The sequence below is a fragment of the Humulus lupulus genome, chromosome 3 (assembly GCF_963169125.1).
Source record: "Humulus lupulus chromosome 3, drHumLupu1.1, whole genome shotgun sequence".
Classification (NCBI taxonomy): Eukaryota; Viridiplantae; Streptophyta; class Magnoliopsida; order Rosales; family Cannabaceae; genus Humulus; species Humulus lupulus.
The window spans coordinates 275,795,500-275,815,786 of NC_084795.1; the positions used below are offsets into that span (position 1 = coordinate 275,795,500).

A 20,287-nucleotide genomic window follows, 5' to 3' on the forward strand; every position below is an offset into this window, starting at 1 on the left:
CCTCAAAAAGGCTCAAACGGTAAAACAGACTGTTTTGAGAGAGAACGAGAAGTTTCTAACGTATGTTCTTATCTGTCAAGCTACTTCAAGCTTAAGTAACCTTAAATAAAACCTAGTGCTCGGGGTCCCGAAAACACCCCCAGGGACACTATAGTCGAAACTTCCAGAATTTCACCCTGATCTCAAATATTCCCAATCTATCACCAAATAAACATTTCTATTACCCCAAAATTGACCCCGTTATGACAAAACCGCTAATCCATTATATATGACCGTCTCATGTCGAATAGCTCGAATATATCTCCATAATAATTAAATCTCATTCACAAATTACAATATGCACCCAATTTACAAATATGCCCTCAACAGGCCAAATTACCAAAATGCCCTTATAATTATAAATACACCCATATGCATGCATTTATCATCATGTAATAATATAATTCACATTAACACGCATATGATCATTAAATACCATAATAAATCAATTATGGCCCTCCCGGCCTCCTAATCAAAGTTCTAAACCTTATTAGGAAATTTGGGGCATTACACATTTACACCCCATTTATAAGAGACCCTCAAATTGCACCAAGAGACCATGAAGGTCACATTGAAGCATTTACACCTCATTTATAAGAGACCTCCAAATTTCACTAAGAGATCCTCAAATTGCACTAAGAGACCTTGAGGGTCGCATTGAAGCATTTGCACCTCATTTATAAGAGACCTTCAAATTGCACTAAGAGGCCCTAAAATAGCACTAAGAGACCCTGGGGTTACATTGAAGCATTTACATCTCATTTATAAGAGACCCTCAAATTGCACTAAGAGATCCTAAGGATTACATTGAAGCATTTAGACCTAATTTATAAGAGACTCTCAAATTGCACTAAGAGACCCTAAAATTGTACTTGGAGACCCTCAAATTACTAATAAAAAGGCTTATATAATGTATATAAATGATGAATTGACTTGTAATTCAATTTTTTATTAATAATAGTAGGAGTTATATAGTCTAATTAGAAGTCCTATAATTGGACTTTTATAATGTAATTCAATGATGAAAGTACTTATATAGTGATACTAATTGGTTTATTTATAAACAATAAAATCACATTCAATAAGTAAATCACTTATACAATATTATTAAATGATCAAATTATTAATGAAATGTCTTTTTATAATGTGATTCAATGATTAAATTAATTATAATAATATTTTATAATATAATTGATTGATTAAATCACTTTTATAATTTAGATCTCACTTATAGGAGACCTTGAAGTTACACTAGGAGACCTTGAAATTGCACTAAGAGACCATGAGGGTCGCATTGAATTATTTAGACCTCACTTATTGGAGACCCTAAAATTACACTACGAGACCCTGACGATTGCATTGGATTATTTAGACCTCACTTATAGGAGACCCTGAAATTACTCTAGGAGACCCTGAAAATCTCACTGAGAGACCTTGAGAGTCGCATTGGATTATTTAGACCTCATTTATATGAGACCCTGAAATTACACCAAGAGGCCCAGAAATTGCACTAACAGACCATGAGGGTCGCATTGGATTATTTAGACCTCACATATAGGAGACCCTGAAATTACACTAGGAGACCCTGAAATCGTACTAAGAGACCTTGAGGGTCGCATCAGAATATTTAGACCTCACTTATAGGAGACCTTGAAATGACACTAGGAGACCCTAAAATCGCACTAAGAGACCCTGAGAGTCGCATTGGATTATTTAGACCTCACTTATAAGAGACTATGAAATTGCACTAAGAGACCTTGAGGGTCGCATAGAGTCCCCTAGACCAGTATTAGGACACTATCTGAAATGCACTAATATGAAAAATTACCTGTTTGGATTTTGTATTATGAAAAATTACATTTTGAACCTTGTATTGCGTAAAATGATTCAAATAGACTCATGCTCTTCCTTGCAAAGCCAAATTGGCTTCCTTCATGCATATCAATGATGCATAGTGTATCCATTGTAACCAAGCCACAGAAGATTCCTTCCATCTATTTTGGTCCTGTCCTTTTAGTGCTAAGCTTTGGTTTTTGAACTATTGGGGCCTAAATGCAAATCGTATTGGTGTTTCGGGATGGAAGGAATGGTTCCATTTCCTAGCCAATAACGCTAACAGACCACCAAATTTATCCTCTAATGAGTCCATGTTAAGAGCTTCAGTGTTAGTGGATTTAATATATAGGGGAAGAAATGGAATCAATAATGGAGAGCAGCCAAATCTGTTTCACAGGCTGTGCGAGATTTTTAACAAGCGCATGCAAGAATGGGGAAATTTGAATTTGATTGAGGATGGCCAACGATGGGTTCATCCTCCTCCAGGATGGATTTGCTTCTCTACGGATGTGGTGATCACGGATCAAGGAGCTTGGTGGCATTGTGCCGTGACAATAATGGCAAAATCGTACGAGTAGTGGTAGATAAGGTGATCCAAATAGATCTGGTGATAGCTTAGGCTTCATTTTGGCTACAAAATAAGCAGCTATGATGTCTATGGATGCTGTGGTGTTCAAGAGTGATAGTGCTTGGGCTGTTGAGACCTTTAAAGAAAATGGTACTATGCAAGCAGGGGTATTGTTTATTTTGTTTGTGATTGTTTGTTGTTTTAGTTAGTTGCTGGTTGTTTGGTCTTTTGTTGTTTGGTTTTTCAGTTTGTTTGGAGTCCTTGTTCAGACACCTTTTGTAAGACTTTACTCTATTTTAATGAAGTCACCTCCCTGTTTAGAGGAGAGCTCCTAATAAAAAAAGGATTTTAGCGGCGAAAATACTTAATGTTTTCGCAGTATTCCACTTTTACACCCAATCTTTTTTTTTTTTTTTTGCGGTGAATATACCCAAACCTCCTAAAAGTGTATCTCCGTTACTACCCACTTGTTAAGACTGTTAATGGTGCTTATGTGGCATTGACGTGGCCTGACCGAAATAAGGTGTCATTGTCATGTGTACAATATAAAATAATATTTAATAATTAAAAAATATATATTTTTATAATCAAAATCAAATTATTTTCATAAATTATAAAATCTATCAAATAAAAATTAAAAAATTAAAAACAACCACTACCCCACGTCTTCCCCAATCCCCACATTTTCTTCTTCTTCTCTTTCTTTGCCTAGATTTTCTTCTTTTTTCTTTGTCTTTTTATTCTTCTTCTTTCTTTCTCTCTTTCTTTGCCCAGATTTTCTCAACCCCCACCACCTTTTTTTTCTTTTTCTTTTTCTTTTTTTTTTCTTCACTTTCTTTGCCCATAATTTCTTCTTTTGTCTTTTACTTCTTTCTTTTTCTCTTTCTTTGCCCAAATTTTCTCATCCCCCACCCTTTTTTTTCTCTTTCTTTGCCCAGATTTTCTCACCCCCCAACCCCCTTTTTTTTTTCTTTTTCTTCTTCCTCTTTCTTCTTATTTCTTCTTCTTCTTCTTCTCTTTCTTTGCCCAGATTTTCGCACCCCCCAACCCCTTTTTTTCTTTTTCTTCTCTTGCACCCAGATTTTCGCAGGCCCCCTCCCCCCTCCTATTTTTTTTTATTATTTTTCTTTTTCCCCATCTTCTTCTTCTCTCAGGCCCAAATTTTATCAGCCCATTTTTATTTTTCTTCTTTTTCTCTTGCCCAAATTATTATGGGTGTTTGGATGTTGAGAAAGTTTGAGAGAAGAAAAGAAAATCTGATTTTTTTTCTTCTAGATCTCATTTGTATGAATTTGGGTATTTGTTTATCAATGATTTGTATGAAGTTGTGTTTATACTCTCTCTTTTTACAAGTTTTTTTAAAAAAAATATATGTTTAGTAAGCTAGAAAATGAGAGAAAAAGTGTGAGAATATAGGATTTTTGTATGTTGAAATGTTTGGTAAGCTAGAAAATTAAAGAGAAAGTGTGAGAAAATAGCAAGAAAGTGAAGACATTTTTTTATTATAATTTTAAACTGATTTTTATTTTATGAAATTATTTTTTAATTTTGGTTATTTATTTATTTAATTTATAATTATTTGCAATTTTAAATTAATTTTTATTTTATATTGTACATGTGGCAATGACATGTTATTTCAGTCAGGACACATCAATGCCACATAAGCACCAATAACGGTGTTAACAAGTGGGTAGTAACGGAGAGATGCTTTTAGCGGGTTTAAGTATATTCACTATCAAAAAAAAAATATTAGGTGTAAAAGTATAATACTACGAAAACATTGAGTATTTTCGCCGCTAAAAACCAAAAAAAAAAAACAATGAAGACGAGATTGAATAAAAAAACAAATTTGTAAATAAATGATTGTGGCCACGAAAAAATTCACATGGAATCAAATTATTGAAAGAATAACAACACAAGATCTCCACTTAAGAATAAAATGAGGAACAATGAGAAAAAATTATAATGCAACCAAATGAACAACTAAGTTTGAGTCGTTGTTGCCACCAACAGATGCCCCCGACACAACCTTAGCCAATAGAAAACCAACGGACAATAGCACCAATGTAAATTCCGAATATTGGCTTTGAGAAAGAAAAGAGTGGTGCCTTTTGAACGTTGAAGTTCTAGAGAGAAAAGAGAAGCATCGTTTATGACATGTTTCACTAGTTTTTTCATGCTCGTAAGGTGATCCATGCAATGACGCTCCACATGTTCATGGATATTTCTCTCAAAATAAACGTTCTTTAGCAGTGGGCAGAGAGAGAGAGCAGTGAAAGTGAAGGAGAAAAAATTCATATGGGGGAGAAGGATTGGAGATCATAAAATTTTCTGAGCGAAAAAAGATTAAATTAAGGTTGTGCTTTCGACCTATAGTAAGAGTTGATATAATTGAACAACCAAAAAAAAAAAGAAAAAAAGGAACAGAGGACGAGGGATTTCAACGAGAACTCAAAGTTCCCTCTAAAAAGTCTCCCCATTCCTCTTGTTCATATGATCTCATGTCAAAAGTCTTGAATGTTGCCGCTCTTTACATTTGCTTCCAACTCATTGCACTTCGCAGCCTATTTCCTTCCAAGAATTAATCCTCTCAATCTCTCTTTCTTTCCCTCACTCTTTCTCTATCTCTCTCTCTATATATATATTCATATGTCCCTCTCTAAACTGCTGCAGTCGACTTGCTCATTTCTGTACTGTCCTCCTTTGTCCCTGAATTTTCACTTTCAGTCCCATCAACGCTTCCGTTGCATTCACGTTTCTGAGTTTTTCCGTCTACTTTTCCCTTTGGAGAAGCAACTGAACCATGGCTCGGTTTCCCTGTTCCATTTTCTTTTTCTGGTGGGGAAACGGTCTCAGCAGCATGGTTTGTTTCGTTGCTCGGTACATGTTGAGGGGTTGATGAGTTACCAGAGCCCGATGGAGGGAGGAAAACTCCAGTGCCGGGAACAGGCAAGCGAGGTGGAGGATGCCTTGGTGGAGCAGCTGCCCATCCACTTGTGCCAGGCGGAATGGTAACAGTTGCAGGAAAAGGCATGGCTGGTGCAATGGAAGCAGTTACAAACAGCGGCTGCATACTGTTTGGAGGTGGTATTTGGGGACGAATAGCTGGTGCTGGCAAAACACCGGTGGTTGCAACTGGTGCATAGTGCTTAGGACCAGAATGGCGAATGTGATTTGGAGATCTATTGGATGGTGGAACCCAATGAGAAGATGGAACCACCCCGGTTGAAGGCATACGCTGACCATCATTTGGCAAGGATTTCTTTGGTTGAGACTTGGTGAATGTAACAATTATGCGCTGTTTGCGAATAGAAGGAATTGCATGTTTCGCAAAATCTGCAGACTTTCCTGTCATCGAAAGGAGGGATCTGCATTGTTGAAGGGAAACAAAGTGTGTCATGTCTATAGCAAAGATCTAAAATTACTAATGAATTTAAAAACCAACAACAAACAAAAGATGTCTGCAAGAAGTAAATCTTGGCCATCTATAAAAGAACATAAACGCTGTTATAAAATTATGAATCATGGTTTCACCAATGCAACACCTTCTGTAACTGTACTTGATAACTTGTCCAACATAAATTCTCCGAAACAAGCCCCTACTGTAGAACTCATAATTTACCTGTGATAAATCTACAATGGGGATAACGCTCTAAATAACTGTTTAAAATAATAAGGTAGAAAGAGAGGATGAAAACTTTACCCAGGTTTAAGAGAAAGTCGAAGTGTGCCTTTATAATCCCCGGGATGTTCTATTGTTATTACTCTCCCAAAAGTCATCTCACATTCTGTCAAGAATAGAACGCAAATAGGCCTTCCAAACCAAGGTGGCCATGTGTGAGGCTGTGAGTGATCACCCTTCATGATCGTCAACCAACAAAATTACACTTGCTTAGCACACACTACATGCTTCTCAAAAAGCATCAATACAAATGACAAATCTCACAATAACCAACCTCGTTAAAGAAATCAATAATGCAAGAATCTGGCTTCACAGTTGTAACTTGCATGCTCAGTAAGCGCTCAATAACATCCTGCAGCAAGGGATGAAAAGGTTCTATTCGCCGTTCTGCAATGTTTAAAAAAAGGAAAATGCAACAAGGGGTTGAGAAAAGGATAAGACAATGATTTTTAACATTGCCAAAGAAAAACATTTGATTCTGAGGAACAAATGAGACGTACCTTTTGAGGTCCCTGCATGGATTTCATCTTCAAATGGAGCATCTGCAATGGGAAGACCCAATTGAATCATTTCTCTTCCATGTCCCTTCATGGGCCTCTTTAGGGCAACATATATCTGACCTGTTTTCCATAACAAGGAAGTTTATAATTGCATTTGTATACGAGAAAACAAAATTCATTTGCATTAGGTCATCAACTATAATGTCTTCATACTAGGTTACCAAAAGTATAAAAGAAGTTTCATGCATGGTAAGGATCTAAGTCTCCCGTCAGGAACATCACCAAGGCAAACATGAGCTTATGCAACATAATAAACATGGCATTTAACATTTTTTTCCTTGGAAACAAATACAGGTGGGGTACTGTAAAATGGCATACATATGGTTTTTGTGTGTGTTTAATATAAATTAAATTAATTAATAAAAGTCAAATGATAAATAAAATGAATAAATAATATGAATATACCCGATATAGACACAACAAAAATAATGAGCATCATCTTAGACTTCTAAAGAACAGGTATCTTAAACTAAATCATACCAGCCAACGTCATAAATATTGCATGGAGAATAAAATGATATATGGATATTATTGCTCTTGGTATCCACAACGTACAACTTAAAAAATTAAGAATGAGAAACAATAACGAGAATAACATCCAACATCACTAATCCAAATGGCTCAGAAATACATATGTATAATATAATGTACTAACAACATTTATAAATACATACAACAATACATACTTCCAGGCAATTGAGTGGAAAAACATAAGCAACGGTTATAGGGAGGAACTCCCCAACCTACTGATCAATAGATCAAACATAAAACCTACAAATACAATCTATGACTTAGCACTGAACTGAATAACTTATGACTGACCAAAAACAAGTTGGCCCTGTTAATATAATGATACTGGTCAACTTATGACTATTTTGTGACTTTGTTTGAGGCCCTGTAGCCCACACAAATTCTCATTGCTCCGTAATGATTTTTCTTTCCTATCTTTGGATTTAAAGAAATTCTTGGGGGAAGGAAACTAAAGAAAATAAATGCATAATAAATTTCTTAAAATTTATGTGATACAACAGCAAAAAAAAATGTCCAGGTAAAATTTATTGTTATGAATATAATAGATGAAATGCACAAATCACAATAATTAATAATAATGATGATGTCATGTCCCTAGCACTAATGTTACAGAGATGTGCACCAACTTCAATGTCTTGCTACCTTAACAACTAGAATCTAACAGATAGCAGAAATGAAATTGTAACACTACATGCCACTTGAGGCTGGGAAGTCGTTGCTTGTATGAGTGTGTGTGGTTCAGGATTTGAATCCTTGTAAATATATCTAATATAAAATGCAAACATTATGTCATATCTATCTCCAAGAAAAAGTATTTTATGCAAGATATAAATTAATATTTAGAAATATGTAACTAAGAAACGACTATTTAATCCCATCTAAAGAAAGATTAGTGTACCTTGAAAATGTCCTTTTTTTCCAGCAGCCCTCAGATCATTTGCCAATGAAATGAGTTTCGGCACTTCATTGTTGGGATAGAAATCTTCATACAATTTCAGTCCTTCAACCAGATTTACCTAGAAAACAAATAACCAAATTTCAGAACATAAGTAGAAGACACAAATTATCCTAATTTTTTTAAATAAATACTAAAAAAATCAAATTGCAGTTTCAAGACAAAGAATAAGCATTGAGTTGTTAAATAAAATACTTTTTATCAAAAAAACAAATAGAATACTACCATCTTTCCGTCGAACATCTCATTACCAAAAAAGGTTTTTGGAGGATTAGTAAGACTTGAATTCTCATTCTGGTTTGGGATGGAATGTGAATCATTTTCTGTAATGATCAAAGAATAGAATAAGTTAAAAAACACAGTAAGATCAGAATAAAATTGAATAGCATTTTGTCCCTCAGTTGAGGAGTGATTCATTAAATGAGGATCAAAATATAAAAATTCTAGAAATCAGTTGCAATATCTGATCAAACAAGTGTTGAAAATTAAACAAAATATGTAACATTATACATGTGAAAAAAAATAGAGTTACAACATATCCATACATGATTAAAAACCATCACTACCCAAAAAATTTCATATATATGAAAGAGTGTGGGGTGGGTCATCTGAGAAATAAAATGATCACATACCCTCTTGCATCACTTAAAGACATATCATGAAGAATAAAAGTTAAAGACCCAATATAATTAGCTACCAGGTATCCAATTGGGACACAGATCCTGATTTCTTTAACTGTGCCACACAGAAACAAATCAACTATAACATAAAAAGATAAAATATTTACCTTTAGAACTTGAGGTGCATCCATTATCTATAACAACATCTGATTCTGAATTTCCAGATATGGCTCCTTCAGAATTCCCAGAACTTTTTAAGGTGCAATCTTCATGATTCTTTGTTACAGATTCTTTTGCCAAAGAAACCAAAATTAATTATCAATATCCCAACCAACGTGATTTCATTGCATACATTTAGTTGCATACATTTTCTTTTTATTTTGATATGAAAAATATTTGTATTAATAAAAGAGGACAGTTATCATCTGTATCTTATCCTTGGCAGTTGCAAAAATGCTTCTTTCTAAATTTTAGGTGCATACTAATAAATAAAAATAGACAAGTTTTTTTATAACAAACAAGTTTTTTCAGCCCAGGCAGAGATAGAAAATCCAGCATTTCATGCCTCTGTTTTTTTTATCAATCAAGGACAAAATGTCACGAGAAAAATCTAATATATTCAGCTTTGGACTTTCCATCTTCGTAAAATTAAAGAAGAATCTGCTAAAGTAATTTAATGTGAAAAAAAAATCTCTTAAGAACAGAATTTGTGGCAAATACAAGGCAAAAATTGTCAAGACCGAGATAACTTATCCTTCAAACTTTATCAACCATATTTTCCAGTCGAAACTAATTACATTTCTTCAAAGGGTTGTTAATTACTTTTCACCTTCCTTATTGGTCCAAATCCAGCTCTCAAAATCATTTAAGCAACTTTTCTTACCAGCTCACAAGAATGGATAAGATAGCGTAATCATTAAGCAAGCTTTTGCATAACGCAATAACCATATTATATCTAATCTTAAAAATAAAAATAAAAAACTTTACTTTCCCAAAAGGAAAAGAGAAAACAAAATCTAATAATAAAACAAGATAATCTCCAAATAGGATGATAATAACAGATATAATATTATCGAAACCAAAATAAAGTTACCTTTTTTATCCTCAGCAGCAGGCGCTAAAGCCTTCTCGTTCTCATCCAAATTCTCAGTTTCATTTCCAGACTTTACTTCTTCACTCGACGTCACTCGCTCACCCAAATTACTCGAAGAATTCCCATCAAAGGAATTATTATATTCTACGGTCGAATTATGTCCATCTTTAACAGCATCATTCCTATGGACTCCATGCTTAAACCCTGTACCAGTACCTGTAGCTGATCTCTTCGTCCCCATTTTCACCGGATCAAAGTGCCTCTGCTGCTTCCTCCACGCCACCTGCTGAAGCGCGTACATCACCTCCGCCACCGAGAAGTATTGCTGCATATGAAGCACCGGGTTCCAATTACACCGCCTCTGCTGAATGCACCCGATAACGACGTCGTATTCCCCAGGCTCTCCCACGGCTCGCAAATGGTGACAAAGGGAGTCGATCATCGCGTTGGCCGCTGCGAACTCCCCACGTAACCAGGAGATAAACCCATCACGCTCGTCCGGAAACCACTGCCTGTGGATCTCGGCACCACCGGTGCCGGCGCTAGCGCCGCTCGGAAACTGCATTTTGTCCGATAGCATCACATTTCCCGATGGCATTGCCATGAGAAACCAGTGACCGGAAAAAGAATTTTACTACTACCAACTAGAACTATAATAAAGCATACTCAAGGGAGCATTCACGTTCTTTCCTCAGATCCAATTAAACAAAAATTCAAGCGTATCCCAGAAAATTTAACACCAAATCTAGCAAAATTCAGCTTAAATACCAAAATATTCGTCGAAATTACGAGTGCCCAGATGATAAATAATGCAAAATTCAGTGAAACAATGAAAAAAAACGTAATGGGTTTGTTTTAAATTATTCAAATTATGTACCGATCCGACGAAAATTAGCCAAATTGATGAGAATCAAGGAGCTGGGACAAGAAATTGGAAGTGGGTTTAGGAGAATTATCAGTGAGAATTAAGCAGATCTGGACAAAAATGGGTAGTAGGGGTGGGGAAGTTAGGGAGGGCTATGTGAGTGTTGAGTTGAGTAGTAGTAGGGAAAGAAAGGAAGGAGGACTTGAATGGTGCCGTAAAGATGGGGCGAGTGATTAAGATCTAGGGTTTGGAAATGAAACGAAAGATTGGAACTTTGTGCGTGCGCGTGTGAAATGTGAAGAGATTGAAGTGAAGAAAGAAAGGAAAAATGGCTTATTGATCACGCATGTGTTTCTGTTTGGCTTTGTTTTGTTTTTGTTTGGGTCTTAAATGGTGACTTTGAAAGGTGAGAGAAACCACCTCTCTCTCATTGCAAGAGGAGGGAAGGACAGAAATGTAAGAATTTTTTTAACTCAGGGGTATTTTAGTAATTTCATATTTCAGACTTTTTGGAATCTTGGAAGTTTGTAGCTTCCTTGAGGTTGAGGGTCTTGACTTTTTGATGAGAAGTTTATCTTTGGCTTTTGTTTGGTTAGTTCTTTTAACTATAATTTTTTTTTACCTAATTTTGAGTTGAATTTGATCATGTTGTTGTGATCATTGAATTGAATAGTGTGTGGAAAATGGAATTAGAGTAAATATAGGTGTTTAATTTTCTATAAATTTATTGAGATTGAATTTGAATTTCATTTTAAAACTTAAAAATCTTAATAAGTTAGTTTTGTATTCCACAAACTTAAAATTTTCCAAAATTATATCAAATATACAAAGTCAATTACGCCATATAAATTTACTTGTTGAGGAATCATTTTCATGGAATTGTCGAGTTCAATTAATTAACTATTTATATGGAGCTTTTAATCAATTGTAGAATGTTATTCTATTCTTGAATTCAATCCCATCCCATCCCATCCCATCCCATCCCATGTATATTTTGACATTTACTTTTATTTTCTTTGTCACTAAATTGCCATCCTAGTCAACTAAACTATTTAGTTGTGTACTTCAATTTGAAACTTCCACCAAGATCCAAAATTATATAGTTATAATATATATATATAGGCAGTTATACGGTACACCCCAAAAAGAGGTACACCGTTGCATTTTTATCTAGTTTTTTGCTCAAGAAGTATTTTTAGTATAATTTCTTTATGGTCGTATGTATTGTAGTTATTTAGAGGATCTTGTAAATTTTTGAGATATTTCAAACAATTTATATTATAAAAAATAAAGTTCCAATAATTTATGGCAAAGTACTCTAAATAACTATAATATACACTATTATTAAAAAATCACTGAAAATATTTCACGAAGCAAAAACATCCACTAGGTGCACCAAAATGCCTTTTTTGGGGTGCATTGAAAATCATATAAATATATATATAGGGGAATTCTCTTATAGTGACTTTATTTTAAGTCCTACCGATAGGGCTCTCAGTGTTCTCAACCCGTGAACAGTTTTCGGCGCGATTTTATTTTATGATCGTGTATATTGTAGCTATTTAGAGCATCCTGCAAATTTTCAGAAAATTCCGCGCATAAAAAAAATTAGTCACGCGTGCAACAACATATTTGAACCAAGTTTTCGGTACTATAAACTATTCAGAATTTTCTGAAAATTTGCAGGATGCTCTAAATAGCTACAATATACACAGTCATAAAAAAAATCGCGCTGAAAACTATTCACGAGTTGTAAACACTGAGAGTCCTACCGGTAGGGCTTAAAGTGAAGCCCTTATAAGATAATTTAGGACAATTCTTCTATAGGGGCTTCACTTTAAGTCCTACCGGTATGGCTTTTAGTGTTTCTCAACCCGTGAACAGTTTTCGGCGCGACTTTTTTTTATGACCGTGTATATTGTAACTATTTAGAGCATTCTGCAAATTTTCAGAAAATTCCGAATAGTTTACATTACCAAAAACTAGGTTCAAACATGTTGTTTTCCACGCGCATAAAAAAAATTAGTCACGGGTGCAACATGTTTGAACCTAGTTTTCGATACTGTAAACTATTCGGAATTTTCTGAAAATTTGCAGGATGCTCTAAATAGCTACAATATACACGGTCATAAAAAAATCACGCTAAAAACTGTTCATGGGTTGTAAACACTGAGAGTCCTATCGCTAGGGCTTAAAGTAAAACTCATATAAGAGAATTCCCTATATATATTAATATTTTTAAAGTGTCGAAGGTGTCTTGGACAAAAAAGTCAAATTAATTAAAGAGTATGATTTGGTCTATAGGACCAATGAGAAAGCTGTATTCACTTTCTATACATTTATATAAACAGTCCAAATTATATTTATTATATCTCTTAAATTTAAATATATATTTATTTGTAATTGCACTATCCATACTTTGTCTTTTTGAAAAATGTACATATTCTTTTAAAATAATAAAATTAAATCTTTCTTGGTAAAATAAATAATTAAGCTAAACAAATATTTAATACAATCTCATATATAAATTTATATATAAAAATTAAATAGATACAATAACTTACTTTTATATCACCTAATTTTCTTGATGATGAATTTTTTTTGGCTCTATTAATGAATATGATTTTTAAGAATTAGATAATTAATTTTTAAGGGAAAAAAATATGTTGGAGTATGCTTACTTTTTTTATAAAATAAAAAGGTAGGTAAGCATTTGGTACTCTGTATTTTTGTAAAGTATCATTTTGGTACCATGTATTTATAATAATATTCATTTAGTACCCAGTATTTTGAAATCGTACATATTTTGTATCATATATTTTAAAATCATACATATATGGTACCCTAAACTCAAATTTAATTAATTAAATTTTATCAATTTAATTAATTATATAAGGTCTAAATTTAAATTTAATTACTTAATTACATATAACTAATGATAGTTTGATAATATTGACAAAATTTTATCTATAAAATATGAGTTTAGGGTATCAAATATGTATAATTTTAAAATGTAGAGTACCATATGAGCATTATTGAAAACAGAAGGTACCAAAATGATACTTTGCAAACATATAGGGTACCAAATGAGTAAATGCCAAAAAAAAAAATAGAAAAACTTCGTTGCAAAGCAACACTAAACAAGGATAGGTTCTCCACACAAGGGAACTTCCCCACCCAAGAACTATAAACAAGTTTTTCAAGGCAAATTTACAAATGTCATAAGTAGTCATATTAGCTTCTCTAAAAGAAAGAAAGAAAGAAAAAGAACACAAACTAAAACTAGCAGAGCCCTCGATATCTTCAACGATCATTCCTAATCCACATGTTTAGTATCATTATCAACTAAAAAAAAACAATCACCATAGCACTATAAGACCTCAAAGAGAAAGGTATGATTCCAACTTTTCTATCCAGCTTCAGGCCATGCTTGACCGCCAAAGCCTCGGCCATTTCCACTGAGAAAATGCACGGTTTGAAAACAACTTCAGCTGCCACAACACAGCCTTCATCACGGGTGTTCATCGATTCACATCTAATAGTTTTAAGTCTATTTGATTTAATTTAATTATTAATTAGATATTGATTTTTACAACTGATTTAATCTAATACAATATATCCATTGGATGTATCATCTGTTTAACTATTAGTTGGATTGAGTTCAACTATTATTTTAGAACCTTTATTTAGGCAAAAAAATTATTTTTTATTTTTTAAAAAATCAACTTTAAACCTAACTTATATAATATACTTCAATTATAAAAATACTAACTACTCATCCAAAATCCAAATGATTTAAAATAGGGAATTTACTCATTTTGTACCTTATATTTTTGTAAAGTATTATTTTGGTACCCTATGTTTTCAATAATGTTCATATAGTACCTTGTATTTTAAAATTATACATATTTGATACCTTAGACTCAGATTTAATAAATAAAATTTTGTCAATATGATCAAACTGTCATCAGTTATATGAATTAAGTAATTAAATTTAAACTTGGAACTTATATAATTGACAGCAGTTTGATTAAATTGGTAAAATTTTATTAATTAAATTTGAGTTTAGGGTACCAAATATATATGATTTTAAAATACAGGGTACCATATGAGCATTATTGAAAACAGAAGGTATCAAAATGATACTTTGCAAAAACACAAGGTACCAAATGGTTACCTACCTTTTAAAATAATATAAATAAAGACACTAATTAGTTCACAATGATACAAAACAATACAAATTCAAGCATAAATCATAATAATTTATAGGAGTCCAACATCAATTATAATAATAAATCATAATTAAAGAGAAAAAAAAGTGATATATGGTTAGGGATTTAAGGTTTTTTAATACTCCTATGTGTGGAGGGGCACACTCGGGGTAATAAAATTAAATAAATATATTTTAAAATTATATATAAATGTAATTGAAACAGTTTGGTCTGTTGTATTGGATTTCTGCGCACATCCAACAACCAATTGATTCAATTTGAATTTTAAAAAATTATGTTTGATCTGATTCATTTATAATTAGATATTTAAATTTTGGCGATCGATTATATTTGGTTCTAATTGGATCAGACAAAATCAGCACACCCCTATCATTTATAATCGAGAATAATGACACTCCAATGTCGCATTCAAAGGAGACCGTGGTTAGAAGGGCATCACAATTCACAAGTAAGAACCCCTCATTTGGTGCCTCCCACCTTGTCTTCTTCCTCAACTTAAGAGTAACATTATTATGATAATGTAGAAGCAAAGAAAAGAAGCATATTTCTTGTTATTCCTATTTCAAACTGCCCAGAAAGTCATGACTAGCTTCAAAAAATCCTCAATAAAACACCTGGAGCAGACCTAAAATATAAAAGTTAGTGGATCAGCACTCACAATATATGTTAATGTGTGATATACTCTGACCTAAAAACTTAGTCACACACGCAATAATATGTTTGAATTTAATTTTCGGTACTGTAAATTATTTGATATAATCTAAAAATTTGCAGAATACTCTAAATAGCTACAATATACACAATCATAAAAAAAATTACACCGAAAACTATTCACGGATCGAAAATACTTAAAATAAAGTCTCTTTATGAGAATTGTCCTCTATATATATTTAAAAGAAAAGAAAGAAAAGTTTTTGGCATCAGCTAAACATCATAATTGAGCATTTACTAAATGTTTGACTTTCGTTTGTATTGGGTGAATAGCCTACACAGTTTAATTATAAACCTCCTTTCACATTATATTAAATTAAAAGTTAGTAAACAAAGATTTATTAAAATACAAGATAGGCCCACTTCATGAGAAACTTCCATATTTAATTATATTTATGAACCAATTTATAAATATTTTGTTTGCACATAAATACATGATGAGAAGATGTTTTTTCTTTCTCTATTTTCAAAGAGATCTGTACATTAGAGTAAGAAAATGAATTTAGTGTCAAATTTGATCAATTTGTTACATTTTTTGTGCCCATAATACTTACAACAAAAAATACAAATAAAAAAAATGGAGAAGTACTCTAATTTAATGTGTAAAACATATTATAGCATTTGCATTGTATACAATGTTGAACAATAATACTAAATAATTGCCAACTATATAAATAGATTTAAGGAGTTGTTTTGGGAATGGGAATAATAATCTTTAATATTTCATGTTTGATATAAAAATTTCATTTTTTTAAGCCCTAAAATGTTAAGATAGTAGAAATAAGATTATTCAGGACAATCTTTACTCTTTCCAAAATGGTGAGTTTGAAATACTCTCATTAATTATAATTGGTGAATCCCACATATAATTATTTTTTCAAAATAATGTATAAAATTATTGTGTTTAAATAAACAATGTAATTCAATTAAGAGAAATCTAACTAAATATTCTCATACACAACCAAATATTGTTTACAAGTTCTTACCAAATGACTCCAAATAGTATTGGTAGGTATATTCAAACTATATACTAATTTTTTATACACAAGACATATTTTTTTAATTAATTATATTTATTTAAGGTAGAAAAAAATGGAAAAATCATCCAATGGTTAAGTATAACAACATCAGATACTTTACGGTGTATTTTTTTTATTTTTATTTTTTGGCAAGTGAAGCATATCTCAAATTACAAATAAAACCAAAATATAGAAGATAATGATGTGACGTGGCAAAAGAATCTACTTTAACACATGGTTTTCACGTTATTATATGAGGGTAGGCCTAGCCTAAATAGTAGTTGTAACCCATTTTAATTTTTTTTATTTATTATTTTTTTTAGTTAAACACGTGCTTTACATTTTTTTTTGTATGAAAGAAAAAGAAAATAGTATATGCTAGGCTATATCATTTTATTTATTTATTATTATATTAGGGTTTATATTTTTTTTTAATCTTGCGCCTTGTCTCATTATATGTTTGAACTATGTATTTTGATAAATTACTTTTTAAACTCTATTTTATTTATTATTATATTAGGGTTTATATATATTTTTTATCTTGTGTCTTGTCTCATTATATATTTGAACTATGTATTTTGACAAATTACTTTTTAAACTCTATTGTAGCGTTCTAAAACTTCTAATAAGGGTTAATATGTTAAGGGATATTTGCGACGAAAATACCTAAGTTTTACATATTATGACACTTAAATACCTAACTCTTTTTTTTTTGCGGTTAAAATACCTAACGTTACACTTTCTTGGCATCCATAGGTACCTGGTCATTAAGTGTCAGGAAAGCGCCTGCGTGGTGGCTTCTGATTGGTCTAAGTGTCTATTTTTCATTTTTTAATTAAAAAAATCATTTCTATATTTAAAAATTAAATAAAAATCTAATAAAAACTTTTAAATAATTTAAAATTCATTTTTTAATTAAATTAAAATTAAATATTATTAATTAAAGTCCGTAAAAATAAAAATCTTATTAAAAATAAAACAAAAATCTGATTAATAACTAATTAAAATTAAAGCATTATCAAAATTAAAACAAATTTAAAAATATTAAGAACTAAATAAGACATTGTTTCCAAGATTTGCAAACCCAAGCCGATAAGATCTAAAACCCAGATTTACAAACCTAGATTTACAAGATCCAAGCTAACCCATACTTAAGAACAATTACAAAGTATGTATTCCCAGATCATAAAAAAATTAACATTTCAATCCAATCTCATAATCAAAACAAAATTCAAAATCCATATAAACTTTCAAACAATTCAAATTCATACAAATATTCAAACATTCAATCAAAACTAATCTCAAAATCTGTACAAACAACATTACAAAATCAATCAAACATTACCCAAATATGAAGAAATCCACAATTTCGAAGCAACCCAGTCGCGAAGCCATCCACGCCTCTGTCTCGACGAAGCCCCAGATTTCGGAGAAGCCAAGTTCGCATCCATACCTCTGTCGCGAAGATTCGCACTGAAGCCACCCTTGAAGATTTGCCCTGTTGAACAGAAGATGTAGCATCGGGAGATGCCAAGCCTGCCTCAATAACTGGAGCCCAACCACGGCCACTTCTCAGTCTCCATCTCAGCCCCATGTCGAAGAGGCGCACGAAGACCCATCAGTCCCAACCATTCCATGCTCAGGGTGGTCGGAGTTCCGTCTGAAGCTATCCCCGTCAGCATCGCAGATCCATCTTCTTCAGCCTAGATGCCGACTGTTGAGCTCCATCCAAGCAGACCCAAATTTGTGCTCTTTGTCATCCTTCGGTCCAAGCAATCCCAGCCTCGACATCCATCTTCTCCAACCCAGCAACCCAGAAAAAAGAAGAAGAGGAAGAACGATGAAGATGAAGAATCGGGAGAGAGAAAGAGAAAAAATGTATTTATTTTAATTAGATTTTTAGTTTTAGGTATTTTGAATAATGATTTTTAATTTTAATTTAATTAAAGTGTGATTTTTAAATAAAATTTTAATTTTTTATTAGATTTTTAATGAGTTTTATTTAATTTTTAAATATTTAAATGAATTTTTAAATAGAAATTCAATTATTAATAACGTGGACCAATCAGAAATTGTCACGTAGGCGCTGACCTGTTAGATAACGGTGAGGTACCAACGGGTGCCAAGAAAGTGTAACGTTAGGTATTTTAGCTACAAAAAAAAAGAGTTAGGTATTTAAGTGTCATAATTTGCAAAACTTAGGTATTTTCGCCGCAAATATCTCATATGTTAATTAGCGTGTCTAGAGGGCATAATTAGAAATTATGTGATTATAAATATATATATATATATATATATATGAATATGTGAATTATGTGAGTATTTTTTATGTGTATTATATGTGCTTAAAGACCTGCTTTTGTTAGAAATTAACATTTTTATAATTCTGACATGTTGATGGTATAACTGTAATTTTATATGACATATTTTTTAAACCACATTATTATGTGGATATATTCGTGATATTCAGCATGAGTCAATCCTTTTGAGCAATTTAGCAGAAAAGTCATAACGAGAATTTATATCCGGCTCAAGGTGAGCTAATGAGGTATTTTGGTAATTTTGTGTATTTTGAGAATTATCGGCAAATAAGATATAATTGGGGGAAAATATTTGTATTTGGGAGATTAGAGTATTTAAATTGGGAATTTGAGGTTTAGTGGGGATTCTGGGCAAAGGACTAAAATGACCATGGGATGTAATTTTGAGGTTGTAAGGTTAGGGGTAAAATGGTCATTTGACCATTTTGTAGGGAATATTGGCTAAGTATTGGTGTGCAGCTACCTATCACGTTCGGCACCTTTCTCTCTCTCTCTCTCTCTTCCTAGGCACTTATTCACACTTGTATTGGGTTCATTCCAAGGGGAGCAAGTCTTGTTTCTGAAGAAATTTGGGAGAGTTTGAACACCAAGGGGAGGAATAACAACTGTTTGGGAGTTCAATTATTCTGTAGAATACGAATTCATCACAGAGGTAAGCCATTTTTTTTATGTTCTTTATTTAATCTTGAGGTTTTGAAGAGAATTGGGATTCTTGGTGATTTTTCAATTATTGATGATGTTTGCCTGTTAAGAGGGGTTGATGGTGTTTATATTTCTAACATATGAGCATTATAACATTATCAATTCTGATTTCAATAACAATAAACCATGCTCATGTAAGCTGGAAGATCAAACTTTATTTAGGGTATTGAATTGAATATATAGAGATAAACATACCTGACATTGAGTCTCCAATGTTCATCTTTGAATCTCTCACAATCTACACAAACAAAATTAGAAAATCGCAATACAAGAGAGAACTTATGGAGAGCAACCCTTACCAAAACCACATGCTTATATTCACCCAACAACATATATGTTCTATATATATGTCTCGTATGCCTTCTTACCCTAAGGGGTATATTGGGCCTATTGGGCTTATATTATTAGATATGGCGCACTATGGTTTAATGAGCCAACCTATAGTCTTTAGAGTGCTACCATGTGCCTCAAATGCAATTAGATTAATATTAACCATCCCATTATGGTCTTTAACTATTCGTAGGCACTCTAGAAAATGGTTGTGATAATGGAA

At 32.5% G+C, this 20,287-nt stretch overlaps 1 protein-coding gene across 1 annotated transcript; it reads right to left on the reverse strand.

Moving 5' to 3' along the window:
• Positions 1-4,742: 4,742 nt before the first annotated feature.
• LOC133824376 (RNA demethylase ALKBH10B) lies at positions 4,743-11,110 on the reverse strand. Its single transcript, XM_062257258.1, has 8 exons — positions 9,885-11,110; positions 8,959-9,081; positions 8,397-8,494; positions 8,115-8,232; positions 6,626-6,745; positions 6,400-6,512; positions 6,147-6,301; positions 4,743-5,811 (listed from the first exon to the last, which is right to left on the reverse strand). The coding sequence occupies exons 1-8, from the start codon at positions 10,486-10,488 to the stop codon at positions 5,103-5,105; spliced, it is 2,040 nt and encodes a 679-aa protein (XP_062113242.1). The 5' UTR covers positions 10,489-11,110; the 3' UTR covers positions 4,743-5,102.
• Positions 11,111-20,287: the final 9,177 nt, after the last annotated feature.